The sequence below is a fragment of the Serinus canaria genome, chromosome Z (genome assembly GCF_022539315.1).
Source record: "Serinus canaria isolate serCan28SL12 chromosome Z, serCan2020, whole genome shotgun sequence".
NCBI classification, from domain to species: Eukaryota; Metazoa; Chordata; class Aves; order Passeriformes; family Fringillidae; genus Serinus; species Serinus canaria.
This window is the reverse complement of record NC_066343.1, coordinates 51,412,455-51,437,593: the sequence shown is the minus strand read 5'-3', so window position 1 is coordinate 51,437,593 and position 25,139 is coordinate 51,412,455. Positions and strand designations below refer to the sequence as shown.

The 25,139-nt window shown below is 38.8% G+C and overlaps 2 protein-coding genes across 5 annotated transcripts; one reads left to right on the top strand and one right to left on the bottom strand.

Annotated features, from left to right (window-relative positions):
- Window positions 1–772: 772 nt before the first annotated feature.
- On the bottom strand, window positions 773–6,541 carry NSA2 (NSA2 ribosome biogenesis factor). Its single transcript, XM_030237117.2, has 6 exons — window positions 6,413–6,541; window positions 5,996–6,183; window positions 4,192–4,342; window positions 3,674–3,853; window positions 2,420–2,612; window positions 773–1,041 (listed from the first exon to the last, which is right to left on the bottom strand). The coding sequence occupies exons 1-6, from the start codon at window positions 6,413–6,415 to the stop codon at window positions 974–976; spliced, it is 783 nt and encodes a 260-aa protein (XP_030092977.1). The 5' UTR covers window positions 6,416–6,541; the 3' UTR covers window positions 773–973.
- Window positions 6,420–24,670, top strand: GFM2 (GTP dependent ribosome recycling factor mitochondrial 2). Of its 4 annotated transcripts, none has more exons than XM_050986484.1 (22): window positions 6,420–6,666; window positions 7,213–7,293; window positions 7,572–7,661; window positions 8,210–8,294; window positions 9,313–9,358; window positions 10,316–10,413; window positions 11,420–11,545; window positions 11,951–12,039; window positions 14,332–14,420; window positions 14,658–14,718; window positions 14,797–15,000; window positions 16,822–16,902; window positions 17,637–17,785; window positions 18,316–18,456; window positions 18,537–18,636; window positions 19,155–19,344; window positions 20,570–20,646; window positions 21,203–21,341; window positions 21,463–21,648; window positions 23,176–23,291; window positions 23,534–23,716; window positions 24,165–24,670. In XM_050986484.1, the coding sequence occupies exons 1-22, from the start codon at window positions 6,478–6,480 to the stop codon at window positions 24,291–24,293; spliced, it is 2,649 nt and encodes an 882-aa protein (XP_050842441.1). In that variant the 5' UTR covers window positions 6,420–6,477; the 3' UTR covers window positions 24,294–24,670. The 4 variants fall into 4 exon arrangements, with proteins under 4 accessions (XP_050842441.1, XP_050842443.1, XP_050842444.1 ...); XM_050986486.1 differs by having other exon boundaries at window positions 6,421–6,666; window positions 14,815–15,000; XM_050986487.1 differs by lacking the exon at window positions 6,420–6,666 and adding an exon at window positions 6,700–6,998.
- The last annotated feature ends 469 nt before the right edge of the window (window positions 24,671–25,139 follow it).

Below are 25,139 nucleotides of genomic sequence, written 5' to 3'. Positions count from 1 at the left end.
GTTGTAAAGTGTTGCTCTTTTGCTAAGTTGTTAAATTACAAGTTAGGTTAAGTCCTGTTAAATGTTGTTCCTCTGTTAAATTGTTAAGGCTAAAATATAAGTTAAGTATGGTTACAATTGAGTGCTGTTAAGCTTTTAGGCTGTTTTCTTTTTTATCCTTGCCCTTTCTATCCTTTTGTAACACGCACTTAAGCACACACACACAGACGTGCACACACAGAGACACGTGCCCTCTTGATAGTTCTTGGTTCGTTTCTGTTTTGATTTACTGGATTTTGTTTTTTGGTTTGTTGCGTCACTTTTTCTTTAGCGTGGCTTAACTGTCTCATAGAAGTAGAGCAAATCTTGCAAATGAACTTCGTTTTGCTGTTGCTTAATATTAAATCTGTTTCTTTCTGGTGCCTTTGCCAATAATTTTTTAAGCAATCTCATTCACAACACACACCCCCATTGCTGCTCACATGTTCCGAAGCCTGTGATTCTGCAGGGGCAAGTGTCAAACTTGGTGCTTAGTTTCTAATGTCAGTCTGCAGTAAGATTCCAGCTGCAGCCTCCCAGATCTTCTGCTTTCCCAGAAGCTGAATACAAAATAGCATGCTCTTCTATACCTTGTTACAGCAGGACATTGTGTGACATAGTGGTTGTATTTCCCATATGGGAAATTTCCCCTATGGGAATGTGACCTGAATTAGGTACAACATACCTAAGCAAGGAAACTGCTATTGTAAAAACACCAAGAAGGTTTAGATCAAATCCATACCACATGAGCAAATAAAAATTACATCTCTTTATTTGGACAATGTTCAGCTGAGCAAAGATAAATATAAAAATGTGAGCAGTTGTTTCTGGCTGAAGGTCCTCATCGGCTTGTGGGGTCGCTGTTCTGGAATGGCTGAAGGTTCCAAAGATTTTGTAAATTTGGGTAAAGTCCACTTACTTTGTAAGTGCCCACATCCAATGCTTGGTATCCAATTTAAACAAGTAGAATTGCATTAATACAGCCATCATTTTCTGGATTGTTAGTTACTTGGGCGTATTTCCCTAGAAAGAAAAGGGAATTACATGTGTACAAAACAGATCTTTCTATGCTTGCAAATTCAACGAACAAGTCTCTAAAGTATAGGGACTCCAATGCATTTTGAAATCTAAATCTACCTTCTACTGAGCAGTAAACCTATGTTCGCAAAACAGTAAAGCTTTTTTTTTTAATAAATGGATCATTTAGAGTTCTGAGAATATTAAAAAAAAAAAAATCGTATGTTTCCTACAATGTCCAAGTGAACTCTTCTATTAAATGAAGTCAACAGAATCACAGAATCATCAAATATGCTAAGTTGGAAGTGATCCATCAGGATCACTGAGTGCAACTTCTGGCCATGCACAGGACACCCCCAAGAACCACACCATGTACCTAAAAGCATTGTTCAAATGTCTCCTGAAATCTGTCAGGCTGGTGCTGTGATCACTTCCCTGCAAAGCCTATTCCACTGCTCAGCCACAGCCCAAATGAAAAACCTTTTCCTTGATACCACCTTATACCTCCCTTGACTCAGCTTGGTGCTGTTACCTCAAGTCCTGTCACTGGTAGTCATGAGAGTGAAGAGATCAGGACCTGCCCCTCAGCTTCCCCTTGTGAGGACGCTGAAGACCACAGTGACATCTCCCCTCAGCGTCCTCTGCTCCAGGCTTAACAAACCAAATGACCTCAGCCTCTCCTCAAACAGCTTCCCCTCTAGACCCTGCACCATCTTTGTGGCCCTCCTTTGGACACCCCAGTAGTTTTATATCTCACTTACACTGTGGCATCCAGAACTGCCCCCAGTACTCGAGGTGAGGCCACCCTAGCTCAGAGCAGAGCAGGACAATCCCCTCCCTTGCCTGGCTGGCCATGCTGTCCCTGATGCCCCCCAGGACACGGCTGGCCCTCCTGGCTGCCAGGGCACTGCTGTTCACCTCACCATGGACCAGGGCCTCCAGGTTCCTTTCCATGGAACAGCACTGCTTTGCAGCCTGCTGTTCCCCAGTCCACACAAAGCACCATGTCTGCCCCATCCCAGGTGCAGAATCTGTTAATGAGGCTCTTACATACAACTTCCACTGCAAATGTAATTATATTGTTCATGGTTCACACAGTTACAGATTTGTGGCACTGCTTAATATGACATACAAGCAAGCAAGCTGAGTCTTTGTTCTGAACTTTATCTAATTTGATTTTGCAAGTGTGAATGGAATGCCTAAGATCAACACTTAAAGCTTGTATTTTTAGAGTTGTTATTAGTTGCTTCTGCTACAGCCCAAACCTAACTTTTAACAATGGATCAATTATGACTAGAGGATGAGGTCCTGACAATACATGATGCAATGAAGATTAAAAACTTTAAAAAGTAGTTCTGCAGTATAACTAGTAAAATTTACTTACCCCAGATAACTTTGCCTCCTTGTGTCACAAGGCCAAGCTCACTCACGTTCACCTCAATGACAGTACCCTTAGTAATTACTCCCAGCTGTGTATACAAAGGAGATGATGGATTCTTCTTTACACCAAGGATAGGTAGGCAAAAAGTAGCTTTAAGTTCAGGGTGTGTCACATGTGCCTTCTTGAAACGTAAGCCCTGTTGCATAAAGAGCATTAGAATGAGTTAATATTTGCTTTAAAGTCTCACAATTGATCTAGTTGGGAATTATGTCCTTATCTCTATATGTTTAGAGAGACTAGGAAGAATGAAACAACTTAGAATACAGAATAGCATCTGCCTATTGTAGATTGACAGACTTATTTTAAAATCTGGTTAATGAAAAGATAAAACTTTCCATGTATGTTTTCAGGATGTCAGTATTTAGTAGTAGCTCAATAATAATATTTGTTACCTTGGACAATTTCTGTTCCATGAAGAAGTATGGCAAAATATGACATACCCATCTCCTATAGCAGTTTTTATCTAGTGACCTGCACTTCATGGAGGGTACTTTATCATTATGTACCAAAAATTTTTCTGTGTCAAGAAAATCTTTCCAAGGCTGCTGTGTAAGACCATCAAACTAGCAGTGAAGTACAATTCAATGGGCAGCCTGCACAGTGATTGCTGAGTCCTGTAAGGCAACAGGAATGGCTATTTATATAAAAACAACTCTATTTCACTGAATTCAGCTTTTCTGCCTGTGTACTGCCAGGCTGATAAGAGCCCAGGCACTGCTCCTGCAGCTGTGTAAGTAAAGGCTGGGCTGGAGGCACAGCTTTTCCCTTCACAGTCACAACTGTCTCTGTGCTTCAAGCTTATTTAAGCCAAAAGGAGGGAATTCCGAAGTGGGCTTATGCAGTTCGGAGAATCAGTGCAGCTTGAAAAAGACACCTCCATCTTTAAAATATATGCAAAGTACTTTTGATAAAGATTTTCCCATGCTAATTTGAAAGCCTGTAGCTTTAACTTACAGGCATCATCTGAGTTATAGGAATAAAAGCAGGTATTTCAACATAGACTGGGACGATAGAGGCATCTCCCCACCCCCATGCTATTAGAGGTTTATATTTTGGCAAGGAAACTAACAGGAAATGTTCTACATGAGTAATGATCAAGTGCATAATCATACAAGAAAGTTTCTTTAACACAGAAAATCACAGCAGTAAATCAAAATAATTATTACTTAAATGTTCTTTAAGGTGTTAAAACATTACCATTGGTCGAATGAATCGCTCATACTTAGGAGGCTTCCTAGTAAAGCCATCTCCAACAAAACAAACTTTTGTAACCATCCTCTTCCACGCCTTCTTCTTTCTCTTTCCTGTACGGATCACCTTTAAAACTTCTGTTTCTCCTTGCGCACGAACCTTTGGCACAGGAACCTCCCACTTCCCCTGGAAGGAGGGTAAAACAAACAAACAAAAAAAAGTCAATACTCTTACCTGTCACATATTTAAATGAAAGTGGAGAAAACAAAGCATATGATAAAATTTTTGGAAAGCAAAGGGGTAGACCATAGTTGTTATGCAACTCATAGCCACTTATTTTAATTAGCACTTATAAGTTCCAAAAATCAAGATACTGTATATAGTCACATTGTCCTAAACCCTTCAGTTATTCAAGGTTTCATGATTTAATTAGTCTTTGCTTGAAGTAACCTTAGCACCAGCAATATAAAGTGGTTGTTGTTACAGGTAATTTTAGGTATCTGAACTTTGATACATTTACTTACAGCTTTTTCTTTTCTTTTTTGTTTGATCATGTTAGAAAGGACCTTGGCCCGTGACTGGCCCTCTCTGTCCAGCAGGTATGCTGGAACAGCTCCTTTGGGTGTTTTTTCATCACTCTTCTGCTTTGTATTTCTCTTCTCATGCATTTTAATGCTGCAAAGAAAGAAAACCAGTATTAACAGCACAAGAAAAAAAGAATTATTTTTAGATATACCATTTTAACTTAGCCTTTGCCTGCTCAAATTTTTATTTAAGAGGTATTTGTGAAATATTATGCATTTATATTTTAGGAATAATACTAAATAATTTTCAAGGTAAACTACTAATTTCCCTTAATTTTCTCACTTCCTAGCAGGACAGGAACACAAGAAAAACATGCACCTCTTTAAGGAATTTCTGTGTGACCCAAAGCAAACAGCCAAGCACTTTGAGAGAGGGTAGCCTTCCTCTCTGCTGACAAAAAAATTCGTTCAATTCCTCTTCTGAGATTTGATGGTAATGCTTACATATGTGAGGAATGTGTGTTTGTAAGAGGAGCCATGTTTTGTTAATTTTGAGGTTGTTTACTGAGGAGAAGAAAAGACCCACAAACTAATAATGGTTTAATAAACCCATCATCTCTAAAAGTAGCAGAGGAAAACAGGTATCTACACTTCGAAACCAGCAAAAACTACACAGCGGATAGGTATGAGGTTCATTAGCAATTAATGAGAGTGTTTATGATGCCTAGGCAACAAGATAGTTAGAAGTAGTTACTTCTTTCTGCAAAGTTCCAGCTTTTTGCATGGCTGAAACATTATCTTGTTGCCTAGTTACTTTGTAACACAGTGAGTGAATGAAGAACGTTTTAATAAAATGTAAATTATTAGCCTAACCTAAATTTGTTCTGCAAATTTAGCAGAACAAGCTAACTGCAAAAAGCTTTTTGCTTTTGCAAAAAGCACGGGCTGCTTGAGCAGACAATCTTATGGAGCCAGGAACCAGGGGTGAAAAGTTCAAGCCTGAAAAAGACTTATGAGACTTCATCCAAAACAACCACCAGGAGGCTGGCGGCCACCTTGTGTGGAAACCACACATGTGCTACAAGGGCTTACATAATCATGTAATTAGAAAATATGTTGCAATATGAAGGCTATGAAAGCATAATGCACACATTAAGTAAAAAAAGTAAAAGACCTAGCACCGTGGAAAGAGTGGACAAGTGAGTGGTGCAGCAATCCCCCTCACTCCCAGCGCTGAATAAACAAATACCTGCTCTATAGGCCTTATACTATGGAGTACTGTTTTCTTCCCTAGTTTTCAGGCATCATTAACAGTTTTGATTTCAAGTTCTAGATAACAGATAAAATTTACAGAAAAATGCTTTTATTGTCTATGCTTGACACTGCTGTTTATCCCTGAAGACAGGTCTCACCTTTTGCTTAAATACTTCATATGGTACTGTATATTTGCTATTAACCATTAAAAAAATACTGCCTCTTGCTACACTAACACAGCGGCTGATATAAAAGTTCCAAGGAATTGCATTCACTATTTGTCATGATTACATTAGTCACGGTTACTGCTTATCAACACTTGTCTCAGGAAGTACTTCTAGCAGCCAAATTGATAACATTCATTTAAAAGAGAGGGACACTGAAATGTGTCTGCTGCGGCAGAGCCCCCTTCCTTCTACAGCCTGATCGCTATTCAAGACCGTAACATGCGACTCAAGCAATAGTGAGCTCTGTAACAATATCATCGTCTCATCTCATTCTTCAAGCGTCAAGATGACGAGACGGTATCAGAGAGGAGGCGGACACTCACGTCTTTTTCATCTGTATCTTCTCGGCATGCCGCTGCTTATGGTAGAGCTTCGCCTTCAGCCCGATCATCTTCTTGGCCTTGCGGGACCGCTCGTGCGCTTCCCGGCCCTCCTTCTTCCTCCGCTTCTCGTGGTAGTCCAGCCGGTAGCCATAGCGCTTGCGGTGGAGCTCGATGTGCTCGTTCTGCGGCTGTAGGCACAAAGGCAGAGCGGTCAGCGGGCACGGGCGCCCACGGGCCCGTGACGGCTCCTCCGCCACACGCAGGGAGGCGGCGGCTCGACGGCGGTGCCCTCGCTGCGGGGCCCACCCGGCCTACCGCAGCCTGCCCGTCCCTCCCCTGCACCGATGTTTGCATCCCGCCATCCCGACCCCGCGTCCCGTGCCCCCTGCTGCCGTATCCCACAGCCCCGGCTCCCACCATGTCGGCAGCCCCGCGGCCTCCTCCGCGGCGGAAAGGGAGGGCCTCTCGCGAAGTGGCCCCGAATGGAAACTCTTCCGTGCGCCTCTTTGGTTCCTACCGGCTGCGAGGCGGCGGTCCGCGCCCCCGAGGGCTTCGTGCCGGGCTTGGCGAGGCTAGAAAGAGAGGAAGAAATGGAGCGGGACAGGCCCAAGAGGCGCTTTTTGCTGTCTGGTCTGTCAGGTTGTGGCGGGAGAGCAGAACGCAGGAGGGAGGTGAGGTAGCGGGGGAATGGAGAAGCGGGTTACTTTCCGGCGGCTGTGCTGACGGAGGCAGGTCCCGGCCTGGGCCGAGTGGGAGGTCCGGGGGCGGAAGGTGACCCGGAGCCGGCGCACGAAACGCCCTGGGTGTTCGGAAGGCGGCGAGGAAGGCGGTGTCGCTTTGCGGAGAGCCTCGGGGGATCGGCTTCTGGCGGGGCTCGGCTAGGCTAGGCTTGGGGACTCGTCACGGGCAACGTGAAGGCAGCGCGCTCTTCCCGCTCCCCTGTCAGCAAACTGCGGCCGCACCATCAGGAGACGTGCGCGGCTTGCAGGATGAGGGAGTGGAGGTGAGAGTGTGCGCTGAGCCGCTTACTGTTCATTGTGAAATTACTACGAAGCAGAAAGTCACGGGAGCTGGACAGTGATGTCTTCTCAAATAACCAGCAGCCATCTAGGAATGCCTTTGACGCTGCTGCACTTGGGCTATTTGTTGCCGTGTTTTTTGGCTATGCTTAAAAGGTCATAGTACTTAATATTTTCTGTTGTTTCTGACCTAAATAGGTACTTTGGCCTGTCATCCTTTGTTCTTCAAGACTAGAAAAGCTATATGCACTTTGCTCCCCAGTAATCGAAGATCTGAGAGTGAGTGTAAACTCTAATTTTCATTATTCTGCTTTAATGTTTCCTGGAGAAATGTATTTAGTGTTTGTGGGCATGCATTTATGCTGCATTGTTAAGGCTTAATAATATTATTATTACAGATCTGACACTGATTTAACTTGCAAAGCAATAACTTGAAAAATATTAACCTGATTTCCCATAAAAAAGAATGAAGTTTTGTGATTTAGTTATGTCAGAGGAACATGGTTAGCCTTTTTCCTGTCATAAACATTTTGTACAATGTTTACTTTTCTTGCCAGGGAACGGCTTTAGAGATGGGAGGCAGAATGTTGAGAATTATGGGGAAATTTTCAGTGAATGCATTGAAGTCATCAAGTTTGTGCAATAAGGTAAGCTTTCCACCAGTTTTGATACTTTCTGAGCAAGGGGAACACTTGTGTTGTTCTGAGTAAGCTTTTTTTAATTGATGTGTTGGTTTTTGTTAGGGTTTTTTGGTCTTTAATGGCTGGCCTCTGGACAATGCGTACTTTCATGCTGGAATGGGACTTCAGAATTAGGAACTGCATTTGTAAATTTTGTGTGAATTTTTTGACTGCGTAACTCTTGTCATTGTTAAATTATTTACACAAGTAATTAGATGTATTTAAAAATTTTTGGCTATTGAAAAATATTTTGATGGTGCCATAAGTTTTTACCGAATATCCCAAATATTATTTGGATCAACTTTGGTTTAAACCTCAGTGTGGACATCAACTTCAAGCATCTGCTTTTAAATAGTTGGTGTTTTGACCTTATATAAATATCATAAATATACAGCAACAATATCTGTTCCTGTAGATTTTTTTTTTAGTTTATTTTTCTACAGCTGCCAAAAATGTGGCTGCAAAGTAGCTAGTCGTAACAATTAACATTCTCTGTGATTCTTTTTTCTTTCAAGTACATGTATTTCAGAAATACAAAAATGAGAGTCACGGGTGTGACACAGCGAAACTGCAGTCTGAGAAACTACAGTTCTCCACCAGGTATAAATTTATGCTATTTTCTGTATAGTAAGGATTAATTTAAAAGTGAATAAAAGCAAAAAGCACTTTTTATTTCTGTACACCTTCTGTTTTATTGTATTCTTTTGGTCATTCTTTATAGAATTTAATGCATGAAATATAAATAGAGCACTTGGATGGCTCAGGGACTGAAGAGTGTTGCTGCTGTTTTCTCAGTAGATTCACAGTGTAGCCTTTAGAAAACAATAGTAAGCAAAGGTACATGTTATGATAAGTCAGGTCAGTTGTGAAGTGTGCTAGAACCCCTCATTAAGGGTTCCTTTAAGATGTGTCTTCAGTGTGTCTCTGATGAGACAGACGATCTGTAGGTGGTAAAGCAATGTTAGCTTAAATATTGTTGAATTCTGTGTGGCCTGTCAAAGATGAACTATACTACTTTTTTCCTGAAACACAACTTCAATAGCTTGAATAACTGAATTTGGGTTAGTTTTGTAAAAAATTACCTTGACAACCTATTTTTTCTCTAAGCTGTGTGAGAAAGAATGTATCTTGCAAGAAAATAGCTTTTAAAATTTTCCAGTCCCATATTTTCTCAACACAGGTCAGCTTACCTTTTATTCCTGGGAATTAAGCTGTATAGCTTTAAGGCATAAGGAAAAAATAACTTTTCAAATTGATTATCTAATCACCAGTTCAGATGAATGTCAGCATTACAGTTGTCTTGAACTGAGGTGTGCTTCTGCAGAGTAGGATGATGATACTTTCCTGTGTTGCCTTTTTTCTCTTCTTTGTAAATTACAGCTGTTTTCTCAAGCATTCTCTTTTTTTGAGGGGGGGAGAGGTTTATTTAAAATTAGGTTTATATCTTTAAAAAATTGAGGTGGTAGAGATTACAGATTGTCATGACTTGTGGCCCTGAATCTTTTTTTTAAATAAGATTTTTTTAAAGTTTTCTTAAATATATTTCTACATTGGGTTCTGTCTGAAAAGTTGTTTCTTTTTTTTTTTTTTTTTGTTTGTTTGTTTGTTTTGTTTCCAGGAGATGTTAAGTCTCTGCATTCTGTCATTAATCCTCATATATCCAGGTACATCAAGCTAGTTTATTGTTGGGATGTAACTTCAGTCAGAACAGTTGATGGGATAAAGAAATTGTAGGTTGTTTCTATACCTGTCTGATATGCATGTTTAATATGAAGTTAGTACTTGCTTACCTTTACCCTTGTGGCATTCAATAGAGTGTGCTTGCTGGTGGCACAGAGGTACTGCGTTGTCTCTTGCTTGCACCATCATAAACAAAACCAGGCTGATAGGGAAGCTCCAAATCCATGGTATTTCTGGGAGGTTGAAGAAGGGGAAAAGATGTCTGGGCAACTAGACTCTGCGATGGGCAGGGCCGTGTGCTTTGTTTGCATGGCACGTTTGATGAGGGCAAGGCAACTGGGGGCTAAGCTGCCAGAGAAGTGCAGAAGTGCTGAAGTTCTCTTGGAAGGGTAGTGTGTACCTGAGGGTGAGGTCAGCCCAGCATTAATGGTGAGTGGGGGCTGATTACAAGCCTGTGTTGTGCAAAACAAGCAAAACGGTTCTGGAAGCTACTGGTGAGGTCCTTCAGGAAGGAAGAGTAGGCTGAACCGGATCAAGGACAGCTTCATGAGAACTTGGGTGTATTGTATTTGGGGTGTAAAGCGTATATATGCAATAGGTTGTTTACAGCACCAGGGATTGGGATGGACAAGAGAGGGGAGGGACTGTTTCTGTTTGTTGGGAGGGCAGATGGGTGAGCATGATCCCAAGAGAGGGCCTTCCTTGAAGCAGAGCTTGGAAACTGGTTGAAACACTGTTCAGTATTATTGATTTGAAGAAAATCTACCATATCAATACTGACATTTTTCAGTGTTGGAGTGTACACTATATCAGATATGCAGCAGAGAAACAATGCTATTAATCTGGTGTGCTGTTCTTGGGAAATATTAACTATGCAAATAAGAATTATCATAAGGCTTAAAAAATTACTGCACTAACCTCAATGTTTTCACTTTATGCAGAATCCGAAACATTGGCATTATGGCCCACATTGATGCAGGCAAAACTACGACAACAGAGAGGATGCTGTATTATTCTGGATATATAAGAACACTTGGAGGTTAGAAAAGCTTTTTGAATTTCAGTAGGTTTAAGAAATTTATAGTGTACAATTACATGCAGTTCAATTGCTGGTGGAATACCTCATGTCTCTGCAGTTGTTCCAAAGTTGTGCTGCAGTTTAATTGAATTTTAATACCTGTTCCTTTTTGCACTAAGGCAAGTTTGATTTCAGATATCATAGGTTGATATTTTTCTTTTACTTTCAGCATGTTATGTTTTGTTTAACATTTAATTACAAAATCTCACTATTTTGCTGATTGCTAATTGGCCATTCTGGTAAAGCAGTTTGTTGAGTTCTCTTTTGACCTATGAAGAGGGCAGAGTGAGAAAAAGTATCTTATTTCTTTTGAAAGCCATGACACGGAAAGACTTCTTTGATACAGCAAGTTTAGTAGAATTCTTCAACATTGCAATGGTCACAGCAGCCTCTGTGTTTTGTTTCTACATTTTAAGTTTTATACCCTGTTCTCAATACTGTATGACTAATAGAAGATGTTCGGCTTGTGAAGCAGTTGAACTTGGGATCCTGCTAATTTAAAAATGTGAACTGCTTCTCTTGTTATTAAAAAGTAAACAAAGCCCAACCTTTTACTTGGTTGTTTGTTTGTTTTTACTTTACTTTTGATTTAATTACCTTTTGATTACCAAATTTAAAATGCCAGTCACATTCCATACAGTGAGTGCAGCCAGGTTTTTTTAAAGTTGTAGTTTGTTCATGATTTTGGACTTTTCTTAGTTTTTAAGATGCTCATGGTTTTACTGGGATTAAGAAAAACAAAAAGGTTGTTGGAATTGCTTGCCTTTCACTTGCAGGGCATTTATTCCTAGGAAAGGGAGCCTGGGTAAATAACCTGATGTTGTAATGTTTTCAAAAAGGCTAATTTTCATGGCTCACATATATATATGTAAAAGGGACTATTTCCAACTCTCTCTTGACATCTGTATTCAAAGACAATTTAAGATTTTGAATTGATTGCCTACCCAATCCTGTTTTCTCTTTGCAGATGTTGATGATGGAGACACAGTGACAGATTTTATGGCACAAGAGCGAGAACGTGGTATTACCATTCAGTCTGCCGCTGTTACATTTGACTGGAAGGACTACAGAATCAATCTGATTGACACCCCAGGTACTGTTCTTTAGTTGCACTCTTATTATGAAGGGAGAGAGGGTGAGGTGGAGTGTCACAGAGTGTCTTTGTCTTAAATGTGGTGTAAAATTTAATTGGTTTAATTGCATCAATAAAAACACCTATACTAAACTCTGTTCAGCTTTGGGTAATTATTGCTTTCTGATTCCAAATCTAGCTTATATAAAGGGAGGTCAGGTGTTTCCCCATTAAATTGTTCTCAGTTCTAGGATTGCATTATAATAGTATTGTTTAATCCAAAGACTGATAGATGTATTTCTCTGCAAGCAAAGAAAAAGCTGTTTTGACATGATTTGAAAGAAAAAAAATATTGTTTAATGTGTAATGACCTATTAATGGTGCTTGTTTGAATTATGATGGTATAAAAGGAAGATTGTTTTTTAGGCCATGTGGACTTTACAGTGGAAGTTGAGCGTTGTTTGAGAGTCCTGGATGGAGCAGTAGCGGTATTTGATGCTTCAGCTGGTGTTGAGGTAAAACCAACTGTTAGATTTTTTCTGTGTGTGTGTATATGTGTGCAGTCTGTCATGATAAAGGGGAGAAATTTTCTCAAACCCTTTGTGTTTGTTTAGTCTTTCAGTTCCCCAGGAAAGACGAAATCCTTGTGCCCAATTCAGTCTGTCAGTGTTCCATTATGGGGACCCAGGGATCCTTCACTGAATGGTCCATTGGATCAGAGCATGGATCAACTACCTTGTTCAGGGTCATATGCAAACAGAAGGACACCCTCCTAAAGGGTCCTTAATTGATCTTTTGGTGCCTCACGAAAGATCCAGGGAGACATGCCAGCAGGTTAAGAGAAACCCTGGGCCTTCACAGTGCAGTATGTTACCTATGCTAGTGACTGTTAGCACCCTTACAGGACTAAGAAGTAACAGTTTATGAAATAGCACTTCTCATTAATGTAATTGAAAACTGTGACAGGTTAAGGTTTGAAGACTTCTGGTGATAGCATTTGGCTGCAGAAGTGTCTTCAAAGCAATATGCTAACCAGCTCTAATCCCTAACCAAAGCTAGTTTGAGGTAGTCATTCAGCATGGATAGAGTACATTTTTTACCCAATAGATGTCGCTGTAGGAATGAAGACAAGTTCAGCCTGTTGACTGATCCCAGAAGTTCCCAGGAGACAACTTCTGCCCATTTTTAATTTGCTTCAATACTATTTTTGTGTTTAGGTGGAGCTGCAGTGACTGTAGTCATGCATCATGTTCAGTGGGAGTGGTCATACCTTCTAGCTGGGTACTATCAGTGTTACATCTAAGGTCACCTTTAAAATGGAGGTGTATGTCAGTGACCTTGCCACGGTTCCTGGTTCAACAGCAAGAAATCTTATTTTTTTCTCCCTTGGTTGACAGCTGCTATGTGGTTTACCAGCTATATGGTACCATGGAGTTCCCCCTCTTGCAAGGATTTAAACAGAACCTGGACACAGTGTCTTCACTCTACTCAGCATATATTGTGTGTGGGAAGTCAGGCATGCTGACCACATCCTATCTGGCGAATAGCAACTGCATCTCACCCTGTAGTTTCCACAGTTACAAATTCTCTTAGAGGGTGAATGTGTCTTCTCAGTTTTCTCTGATTCTGCCTCCAGTCACTCAGTTATTTTCCCGTAGCGTTAAATGACTTTATTCAGGCTGAAATAATGTACGGAGATTTTTCTCTGTATTAGCTCTCTCAATGCTTTTATAAAAAATTAGCTTCAGGAAGCTGAGCATTTAATTTTAAATCTTGTAGTGCACAGGAATTTCCATGGTAATGAGCAGCAAGTAAATGCAATTACCATTATAAGTTTGGAATGGTTTTGTTTTTTTTGTTGCTGTCTTTTACAAATGTTGATTGAGGTGAATGCTTCTGACTGGCTCCACAAACGGAATGAAATTAATACAGGCCAATTTCTCATTTTCACATTTTCATATGTAGAAAATAGATAATTTTCAGGCAGTTTTTTTCCCTCCCCAGTGGCCTTTTTAATAGAGTGCAGAAAAAGTGAAGGCAGGCTAGAACTGGACTTTTTACAGCAGGAGATGTTTCAGTAGTTCAATCCTGTAAAAAAGTACATGTGCAGTCCCTCTTGCATGGGACATACATTTTTCCTGGATGAGGAAACTCTTAATCACTGTAAGCCACATTATTTAACTTGCTACTGGAAAACATTTAGGTGCCATTAAATATGAACCTGAACTGAGTAATAGCCTCCACCCTCAAAAACAAAGCAATTAGATCTACTTGTTTTTTTTTTAAAACTCTGTAGCAAATTCTTGCATTATTCCATGTAGTGGTAAGAGACTGTTACTGAATCTGAGCTAATTTTTCTATATACCCACTTTAATTTTCAAATAAAAATACATATGATAAATGGACCAGCAGTGCACAAATTACTGTTAAACCCACAGCAGTTTTTAGTGTTGTATGTGTAGCCATAAAAAGGCTCGCCTGTGTGTGCCTAAGTAATTTGGCAATAAAGCGTAAAGTCACTACCTTACAGAGTTTTCCCCATATATGCCCCCCATAATGCTTCGTTTCTCTTCACATTCCCTTGCCACTATGCCTGCATGCCCTTAGTGCAAGAAAGGAAATGACAACAGCCGAGAGACAAGATAAGACAAAGCTGCTTTTGGAGTTCATCTGTGATGTTAGGTATGGGATTGTCACAGTACACAGCACAGCTCCCTTCTCTACTCTCAACTCAGACCTTCAGTGCTGTTGGGGAACATGTAGCTCAGGTGTTGACACTAATGTTTCCATTTTGTCTTTTGCTTTAGGCACAAACTCTGACAGTCTGGAGACAAGCAGACAAACACCAGATACCAAGAATTTGCTTCTTGAACAAGATGGACAAAAACAGGGCAAGGTATTCAGGCAGTTATTTTATTCATTGTTAAGAAGCTTATAAGAGAATGTCTAGCATTTTCTGTTAAGCATAGAGCAACACAATTATGTTAATACTTATGTTAATACTATATAGTTCTTTGGTTATGGAAATGCATATTTTTGTATAATTCTAAAAGTAATTTTTGCAGTAAATAGGGAATGGTGAGCCTATCATACTAATATAAAGTTTTGTTTAACTTGGTGTCTTTTTCTGTAGTTTTACATATGCTGTCGAGAGCATCAAACAAAAGTTGAAGACAAAACCTTTACTGTTACAGGTAAGCTTAGAAATTAAATGCTTGTTTAACATCTTTTGAATTGAAGTACTTTCTTAAATTTTTTGCATCTGTCTAAAGTCTATGTTCGATTTGCAGTTGCCTATTGGGGAAGCCAAGACCTTCAGAGGACTGGTTGATGTTGTGACTAAGGAGCAAATAATTTGGAAACCTACTTCTGATGTGGATGATGGAAAAAATTTTGAGCGAAAGCTGCTGCTGGAGAGTGATGATCCAAACCTGTTCCAAGAAGTCCAGGATGCAAGAAATACCTTAATAGAACAAGTAAAGTTCTAAAGTAAATACATAATATATTTAAAATAATTACTCAGAGCAGTAGGGAAAGTAGGCTGAAAGAGACCTCTGGAAGTGTCTGATTAAGTGATCTGCTTAAAGCATTGGGTTGACTTGTTCAGGCTTGTTCAGTTGAGTTTTCAGGTCAAAGGATGGTAATTCTCTGTAGGCAGCCTGTCCCCGTGCTTGACCATAATTTCTTTATGTCCAGTGGGATTTTACCGTGGCGCAAGCTGGGACTGCTGTGCTGGTGCTCTCCTTGTGTACCTCTGAGGAGAATCTGGTTCTATTTTCCCTGAAGCAGCGCCACTACCACTAGTTCAAATAGTAAGAGACAGTATTTGCATCCTGATTTAGCTTCTCCAGGTCAGACAAACCCATCTCTCTGGGCCTCCAGCTGCGCTCCAGCCCCATTAGTGGTTTTCCAATGGAGTTCCTACAATTTGTCAGTCTCTTTTGTGCTGGGGAAGCTAAAAGCAGACAGTGTTTCTACTGTCTTAGATGCCAAAATATATTTGGTACATTCACATGAAACATGACAGATGTGATTTGAAACCTGCAGAGTATCCATATTCTTCTGAAGTGACAGCTAAAAGCTAGATGGGATGTTTCAGGCCTTGTCAGAATGGCACTAAATGCTGTATTAGAAGCAGCTCAATCCAATAATAAATCAATCCTTTTTGTTGGAAGGGCTGCCTTCCAGACAGCTTTGAATAACATTGTGCAAGTGCATAAACAGACTATGGTAGCTCTCAGTTTCCTTGAAATTGGAGAGATCTATTTTATATTGCTCTGAGTTTAGTAGAACATATACACAATCTGTTTTTCAAACTTAGTAAGTTTTAAAATGGCAGTGTTAATACCCAGCCTTTTTTCTTAAGAAATACGTTGTCATGTAGAAAGGTTTGTAAGAACAGTGTTGGTTTTTTCCCCTTTGTTTTCTGGGCTCTTCCTGAAGGAGGAAGGGGTGGACCAGTAGTGTGATAATTGAGATAACCTTGTGTTTGTAAAATATTTTTTGAAATGCTTTCTATGCTGTTAATATTCCTTATCCTTATCATTTTACAGGGATTATGGCATTTTGAATATTGGCCATTTGCACATGTTACTTTCACTTAATTAAATGAACTATTTCCTTTATCTCTCATGTTTTAACTATTAACTTGCTAAGACTTCTAACTGCTTGTCAAGAGTTTATTTCAGAATTTGCCCAATTGGTATGTAGCCAATAGAGAGGGCAGAATGCTTTCCTGCTTTCCTGTGCTTGCGTGTCCTGAGTCTGTGACAGTGCAGGGATGTATGTTAGACGTTTAAGGAGTTAAGTTACATGTCAGGCTAACTGGTATGGTTTGAAAACAGAGACATACTCTTGGACCTAGAAACCCTTGACATGAAGAAGGCCGAAATGCCATGATGCTTGTCTGTTTTTTCCAGCTTATTATCTCTTGGCTTGTAAAGGTTGTTTGCTGCTTACTTCAGGCTTCCCCATGTTTGCAGGACTGAAGTACATCTGTTAAACCCTTCATGGCTGTCACTGTATGGCTAAAGGTTTTTTTCCATTTCATGGAGAAGTACTAGCATTCTCTCTCCCATTGATGTCTTGCTAGACAGCAGCTTTATAAGGGGATTTTTCCCCCCATCCTTTCTTGTAGCCTTCATTTTCATAATTTTATATGATCTGAGTTTATAATTGCTGATGTCTTTAAAGGCTTTGTGTCTGCTCTGTTTATCTATATATTCTAAATAAGTAAAATATGTAACTTTTCTGTGAAACTGCTGTATGCCAAATAATAAGGAACTATTCTGTTGAAGGTTGCAGATCTGGATGATGAATTTGCTGAACTGGTTCTAGAAGAAAATAGTGAAAATTTTGACTTAATACCAGCTGACAAGGTATTTTTTTACAAGTGTTTACTAGCTCTTATTGCAAGGGTTTGGGTTATTCTTCCTTTGACACTTGCAAATTATGATTTTGTAGATTTCTCAATAAAATGAGATCACTCCATTTTACTCAGTAAATTATCAGTAGTGTGGATTTAGAACAATATAATCAGAGTTAGTAGGAATTTTATAAAGTTATGCTATGATTCTTAGGCATGGTAGGGGCTTTATTGTAAAAGTTTGGTACATTTATTCAGGAAGGTGGGGTTTTCTTTCTTTTTTTTTTTTTTTTGAAAGTTAGGCTGCTATAAAAAAGTTTAGGGAAAGGTGAATGGCACTTTCAGGTAGACTCAGTGCAGTTTGTGACTGAGCTGCTGATTCTCACTAACAAAAAAAGCCTCTCAGCTACTTTGAAGTGGTTGGATCTTTAGACACTGCATGTTGAAAGCAGTGAGTTGCAACTGAATATACTTATACTGAATTCAAAGGATTGTTATAACAAGAACAGCAGCAGATTTGTGTGAAATATTTAGAAATCTTAAAACCAGTGTCTTCTGTTTTAGCATCCAAATGTTTGGGTTTATGGTTTGGAGCTTGCTAAAAGCAGTGAAAGGATTTTGGATGAGTGATGTTGTATTTACAAATATACTTTTTAGCTTTTTGGAGATTGGTTAGCAGTATCTAATAGCTGGAGTGAAACTAAATTGTAGATCATGTATTAACAGAAAATAATTATTATTTTGCAGCTGCAGTCTGCTATCCGCAGAATCACGCTAGCTCAGAAGGCTGTCCCTGTCCTCTGTGGCAGTGCGCTGAAGAACAAAGGGGTGCAGCCATTACTGGATGCTATTACTTTGTACTTGCCTGCACCTAATGAGCGTTCATATGAGTTTCTGTAAGTACAGGCAGAAAAGGAGATTCAGAAAAAAAGAAGGAAAGATAAGTAGGAAAACACAAAAGAAGAAAACGAACTATATAAACAAAGCATTCTTAAAAAAAAAATATTTACTGTCTTTTGGTATTAAATAATAGTAGAGATGTGTGGACAGAAAAATACACTTGAGTACTGAACCTGCTTTGGTCAGTTCTACTGGAATTGAATGCATTTATCTCCAACTGTCAAACTTGGACTTTTGAGTTATTTTGTCATTTTTTAATCTGATGACGTCATTTCGCAAAACATGATCTAGGAATCCTGTTTAGTATTGTCTGAATCACATAACATCTTACATAACATGTCCTATTGGAGGTGGAACTACTTAGATTATTATTTTTTGGTACAAATTACAGTTTTTGAAAATCTGCCTCCATTAACATTGCAGTAAGAAGCATATCACCTCTTAAATGGGTGAAACTTTAGGTAAATGTTAGTATGAGTGGATTAATCCTACAAGTATGCTTTTTGTTGTGCTTTTTGTTTTGCAGACAGTGGTACAAGGATGACCTGTGTGCCCTGGCATTCAAAGTTCTTCATGATAAATGTCGTGGACCACTAGTTTTTGTTCGTGTTTACTCAGGTTCATTGAAACCTCAGTCAGCTGTATATAATATTAACAAAAGCTGCACGTGAGTAAGATAGAGGTGTGGTTCAATGTTGTATTGAAATGCCTGTTAAAGTTCTGAGTAACAGAGAATTTAATTTTCAGGGAGAGAATGAGCCGGCTGCTCCTGCCTTTTGCTGATCAGCAAATTGAAATACCATCACTAATGCCTGGCAACATTGCTCTGACTGTTGGGTTAAAACAGGTAATGAAAAATGTGGATACTGTGAAGGATCTTGTTTCACTGGTGTGCTTTCTACTTCTATGATACCATATCTCTGATGTTCTTGATTCTGGTGACATATGTAAACTTGCTTTATTTGAAGTACATTTAGATGTACTTCCTCCTAAAATTAAATAGCACAGTCTACAAATATTAGTAATTGACCTGGAAACTGCAGTGTGGATTGGAAAAGACTGAAAGCTGAAGGTGTATTTTGTTAGGTTGGGCTGGTATTAATACTGTAACTCTTAAAATACAGGGTCATGTCACGAAGATACCTCCTGTGGGGAAGGGGAATGATGGTCTGAATCAGTTACTCAAGTTCAAATAAATGTGTTTTGTGTTTGCTTCTATTATTTTGATGCAACCTATTCAGACAGTAAGAAATTATTAATCTCATTTACACAGATTTTTTTTAAATGTAACCAGCTTTGGCATACATTTTGAGTTTGGGGTTTTTTGTTTTTTTTTTTCACATCACTCCCTATGTTGATCTGCAGAGTGCCACTGGAGATACCATAGTGTCATCAAAGGCTTCAGCTGTTGCTGCAGCACGCCGAGCTGGAAGGGATGCTGGGGAAAAGAAGAGGTCTGGGAGTAGTGCAGACAGTCTTCTGCTGGCAGGTGTTGAGATCCCTGAGCCTGTCTTCTTCTGTACCATTGAACCACCTTCAATGGCTAGACAACAAGGTACAATGCAGCCACCTAATTGGATGAGTGAGTTCAACAAAATTAACAGCTCAATGATGTAGTATGGTTCTGTCTGGTGATTTTATACTGAGGGTATACTTCAGATCATGATTGTCCTTTGCTATTACTGCATCAAGTAATAGCAAAGGACAATCATGATTGTCCTTTGCTATTACTTGATGCAGTAATAGCAAAGGTACTGCTACTTTTCTAGTTTTTCTATCTAGAAAAGTAGTAGTTCTTAATTTAGAAATAGAAGGATAGAGGTACGTATTCTGAGTTTTGCTGCAGTTACAGTGATGGGCTGTACATAGTGTCTGGAGTACAAATAACCTTGAAATGTAGTTTTTTTTTCAGTTGGCACTCTCATTTTACTCTATAAAGTCTTTATATGCCAAGAATTCTCTGCATCTCATTAAGGTTCATCCTTGCATCCTCACAGTCCTGTAATCTGTCTTTCTCAACAGTACCTGTACCAGATAGCTTGGTAGTATGACTCTTTTTAGAAATGCCCTTGAATTCTGTATCTTTGTTCTAACAAAGCTGAGCTTCTTTGGGGTGAAGTATCAGTGTACTGTGACAGAATGGAGTAAGGTAGAAAAGAGGTTTGGAGCAACATGTCTAGAGGCTGAGCCACTGGGTTATAAGGTGTTACTGATTTTGTGGTGTTTGGATGTTTAAGTTTACTTTTTTGTGTGTTTACCTTTGTTGCTTTTTTCCCCCGAAGACTGTAAGGTATGATGAATGCAGTCTTGGCTCTTGGTTCATCATTCTCCTGCTTTCCTCACCAGTTAAGATAATGGGTAATCAGAAAAAAACCCAAACCCTGTATAAAAAATGATATACATTTTCATTTGGACCATTTCATGTCAAACTCATCTTGAAGTACTTAAGTAAATAATGTAAGAGTTGACATTTTTCTTATCAGTTATTTGCTGGCTTCATGAATAATTTGTAGATTCCAGTCTGTCTTCATAGAAACACAAAATATCACTCTGAAAATAGTATGTATAATAATTAAATTCAAGTACTTTGTAGCACAGTAATTTGTGGGATAAAATCAGAAGTTGCTGGTTACTTGTAATTTGACCTGACTTTTTTTGTCAAAATCTATGCTTGTCTAGGATTCTTTTGCTTGTTTTGAGGAAAGTGATATTTAGGCATTTACTCTGATCTTCAAATTACTGAATTTGCTTCAGATAAAATGTTTGATATTTCTGTACAGACTTGGATAATGCATTGAGCTGCCTTCAGCGTGAAGATCCAAGTTTAAAAGTGAAGCCAGATCCTGACACAGGACAAGTAAGATGAATCTTCTATTGCTTATCTTAGAACATTATTTTAGAACATTAATACCACACTTTACTTAGTTCATTTGCATATTGAGATGTTTTTGATTAAAAAGTACTATTAGTTTAGAACATTAAGACCATGCTTTAGTTAGTTCATTTGCATGTTGAGATTTTCTTGGTTAAAAAGAACTCTCTGAATGTTCCTGTGATAAGTGTATGAAACTAAAATGGAGTCTTCGGCACTTGTGCTTTACAGAACAGAGGAAGTCACCCTGTGCTCTGCATGTTTTTGACAATTCTGTATTGAAAAAGGTTTGAATTACGTAGTCTTTAGGGTTAGGTATTATCTTTTTTATTATGTAACAACACTCTCACTTAAATGGTGTTTAAGTTAGATGACTTAGAGCAATGTCTAGGGTCCTTAGAATTTGAAGTATTATGGCTGTTAGAATTAGAAGAATTTTTAATAGACAATTTGAAGCATGCAAGTCATTGCTTAATGAATTTGTATTAAAACCTGAGTTTTGCATGTTTTTCCACTTCTCTCTTAATTATCTTCTCACCAGACTATCCTCTGTGGCATGGGAGAACTACACATAGAAATTATTCATGACCGAATCAAACGTGAATATGGAATTGAGACTTATTTGGGACCTCTTCAAATAGCATACCGAGAAACCATCTTAAATGCTGCCCAAGCTACAGGTAAAATGTCTGACTGCAAGGAACATCTTGTTTCTGGATTTGTAGCTTGATTTACTTTAAATGATACATGAGTAGCTTTCAGATGAATTTTATGTATTATTTTTTTTTCCTCCCCCTGCAGATATATTGGACAAAACAGTAGGTGATAAACGACACTGTGTAACTGCAGAGATAGAGGTGAGGCCCACATCAGGAGAAGGGGCAGCAACAAAACCCATCATCAGCTACGCTGAGAGTGTCAGTGAAGGACTGCTTAAAGAACTCCAAGGAGCTATAGAAAATGGAATCACAAATTCATGCATTCAAGGTAAAGGATATGTTATGCCAGCTATACTGGTCTAATATTTTTGTAAGAAGCAATTTCTGGAAAGAAAAACTGCTTGGTAGCTTGAAAAAAAGATAGTACGTATACGTATGACTAATGTATATGTAAGGTACAAGGGAAAATAACAAAAACTACAAAAAATTCTACTACAAAAATTGCCAGACATCTTTTTCTCTCTGCCTGGAATGGAAGACAGCATGCCTTTGGTTTGCTTTTAAGATTGTGGTCTTCTCAGTCACTCAACAGTGGGCTTGGAGTTCTTTTGGTCTATATTTTCATGTGGTATAAGAGATAAGGCATTTACTTCATGTAAAGTAAATAATGTGATAAGGCATTACATCATGTAAACTAAGGCATGTGATAAGGTATTACATCATGTCAACCATAGTGATATAACAGAAATGTTTCCATAGACCAGCATGCATTACACTTCTATGACTGTTAGTAATGCATTTTATTTAATTTCAAATATGCTAAACCCTTGAGTTTTCAGTAAAAAGCTTTACCTAATTGGAAAGTCTGTGTTTTCTAAAGGATTAAAGTACCCTTGAATAAATTAAAAGTGTCCTTGACTTTTAATTAAAAATAGGAAGTCTTAAGTAACCTGTGGGCAAAAAACTGCCTTACAGTAAAATCAATAGGTTGTGGATTAACAAAGGAGAATTTAAGAACCAGCAAGAAGTGATTTTTCGTATTTGTTCTGTGGAATTTGAAACCATCTTGTATCTTTGGCTGCGGAATGTCTTAACCATGTGCGTTCTTTATGCTTCTTGAAGAAACTTCAGAACTGTGCTGTCTCCAGCCTAAAATTGATGCCATTAAGTGCTTTAAAAAAATAAAAATACCTGGCCATGTTCTCCGTTAAAAAAAAGTGATGTTTCTTTTCTCAGATATGGTTCGGGTCTCATATCTAGTCTAAGACAGTTTGGTCTTGTTGAGAGTCCTGGGTTGGAGGTAATCTGCCTAGGACACTAGTTATCCTTTATGGAATTGAATTCCCCCTGGAGTTTTGGTTATGTGTTAGTATCAGGCATTGCTGTAATTATATTGTGTTCAAAAGAAAAATAGAGAAAGTATTCTGTCTTCTGGTTAAACAAAAGTTTTCCCTGCTTTCTTAAATGATGTATTGTTCAAGAGACTCATTTTAGAAAATATAATGTATTTAAAAATAACTTTCTGGCAGTGGTTGTCTGGATAAGTATATTCAGGAGGTTCTGGTTCTGTGCTTTTTGTGTTTTTATCTGTGCTTTTGATAGAGAGTAAGAAAGTACGAGTCTGCATTACTTTGTCTCTTTTGGTAAAGTTAGGTAGTGACAAAAACCTCTCAATGAGGAACATGACCAGTAGCCGCACCCCTGGGGAGAGGACAGGAAAGGAAAGAGCAAAGAGGAAAGTGAGAAACTTCAAGTTAATTCTGAAAAATTTTTGCATGTGTCTTAATATTCTGAAAACAAATTAGCTTTTTTTTTTTTTTTTTTCCTTTTATCTCTTCTTCATGGTCCTACCCAGGTCCTCTGCTTGGATTCCCAGTTCAAGATATAGATGTGACAGTGCAATCACTGACAGTGCACCCAGACACCTCGCACACAATGGTATCAGCCTGTGTCTCCCGTTGCTTACAAAAGGTACAGTTAAACTGTAAGCTGCTGTAAACACAGTAGCATGATCTACTGCTGGGAAAATACATGTGCATCAATATCTGGTTATTGTTCCTCTTTGCATGCCCTAGTAATGCCCTTGATGGGGAATTTACAGCTTTTGCAAGTAGAGAGTCAGCTTCAGTGATACAAGTACTTATGTCAATTTTATTTTAAAAAGCCCATAAGAGTACATCGTAACAAGTGTAACTTCGTTCCTTTCCATATAGGCTTTAAAAAAAGCTGGTATACAAATACTGGAGCCCCTGATGAACCTAGAAATCACAGTAAGTGAAGATCATCTCAGTGCAGCACTTGCTGATCTTGCACAGCGGAGAGGTAATATTCAGGAAATCCAGTCTCGTCAAGATAACAGAGTTGTAGTCGCTGCTGTTCCACTAGCAGAAATGATGGTATGTGATTACCTTACCAATGATAAAACTGATCTTTTTTTATATGCTTTATGATATTTCACTTCAGTTTACTTTTCCTTAGTTATGGATAAGTAAATTTAGAATGGATTTTTAAATTGTATTTTAATTACTGATGGTCAGAAGGATGTGTCCTCAAATTGAGTTGCCAGATTCAGATTGCTAAACCAGCATGTACTCGGCTGTAAGCTAGAGAACTAGTAAATACTACTAAAATAGGTTTTATGGAGAACAGCTTTTTAAAAAGATTATTATTGACATGAACGTGCTGCAATTCTAATACTGTAATATTGGAAGTTAACTTACTAGTACACTGCAGTATACTTCTGACACTCATTTTTTTCTGTCTCTGTGGTCTAAGCAGCTTCCTATGCTAACTTATCTTCCCCTTATTCCAACTTGAGTGATGTGTATTCTCCATTTTGTCCAGGGCTACTCAACAGTTCTGCGTTCTCTAACATCGGGCTCAGCAACCTTCACATTGGAGCTTGCCAGTTATCAAGCCCTGAGCAGTCAAGAGCAAAGTGCACTTCTTCAGAGGAGGATGGGGTTGGTGTGATCTTTACTCTCTAGGAACAGTGTTTTCTGTCCTCCTGTTAAATATTTTCGTATGTACGCCAGTGTGTTCGTCTGGGACTACCTGGTGATGGCAAATGAGTTGATGGCAGCTGTATGAACAGACTGCTTTTAACTGTCCAGGAGGAAGGTTCAAGAGACTCTGCTCTGCTGGCATAACCTCAGGATTGCAAAGCAATGATGCAACCACAAATTACTGCTCTGCAAATTCTTATCTTGCAGACATTTGTAATGAGAAGTGATGCAAATCGTCTTCCCAGAAATGAGCGCTAAGTCCACCTCCACTGGGACTGTTTTCCTTATCTAGTAAATAAAGTTTGTGGAAATTTTGTTTATCACTGAAATAATTTTACAGTTTTAGCACTCTGTATCCTTGATTTCTTTTCATCTGTACAAAAGGATATGGTTAATAACCACTTTACATTGTAAAACTTACAGATATTACTTCTTCTGGCAGAAACCAGTTATGAACCAGAGCTCAGGACTGGGTGTAATTTCTACCTGAGTTTAGCAAGTAAGTGAAATGGATACTCCTGCAAATCAAGTAGGATCTGTGCGTAAAAAAAAAACCAAAAAACCAAAACAACACCCAAAAACAAGAACAACAACAAAAACCCAAACAAACAAACAAACAAAAAACCAAAAAACACCCCAAAAAACCCAAGAAAGGAAATTTTTCCAGGACTAACTCCTACCTACCACCCTGCAGTATGCTGAGAAAGGATTTGTTTGTTTACCTTTTGGAATTAGTGAATTAAGCTGTAATGGTTCTGATTTGCTATGGGTTGGAGTTATCTGGTTACCTAGAAAAGGGGCAAGTGATACTTTG

Bases quoted from the DNA above. Each gene is read 5' to 3' on its own strand.
- NSA2 (XM_030237117.2), bottom strand. The intron at 4,343-5,995 runs GTGAGTGTCCGC...CTTTCTTTGCAG, and splicing joins AAGATACAGATGAAAAAGAC to CATTAAAATGCATGAGAAGA. The intron at 3,854-4,191 runs GTAAGTAAATGT...CCCTCCTTCCAG, and splicing joins AAAAAAGAAAAGAAAAAGCT to GGGAAGTGGGAGGTTCCTGT.
- GFM2 (XM_050986484.1), top strand. From the start codon at position 6,478: ATGGAAACTCTTCCGTGCGCCTCTTTGGTTCCTACCGGCTGCGAGGCG. The intron at 19,345-20,569 runs GTACAATGCAGC...ATTTCTGTACAG, and splicing joins TTCAATGGCTAGACAACAAG to ACTTGGATAATGCATTGAGC. The intron at 21,342-21,462 runs GTAAAATGTCTG...CTCCCCCTGCAG, and splicing joins AAATGCTGCCCAAGCTACAG to ATATATTGGACAAAACAGTA.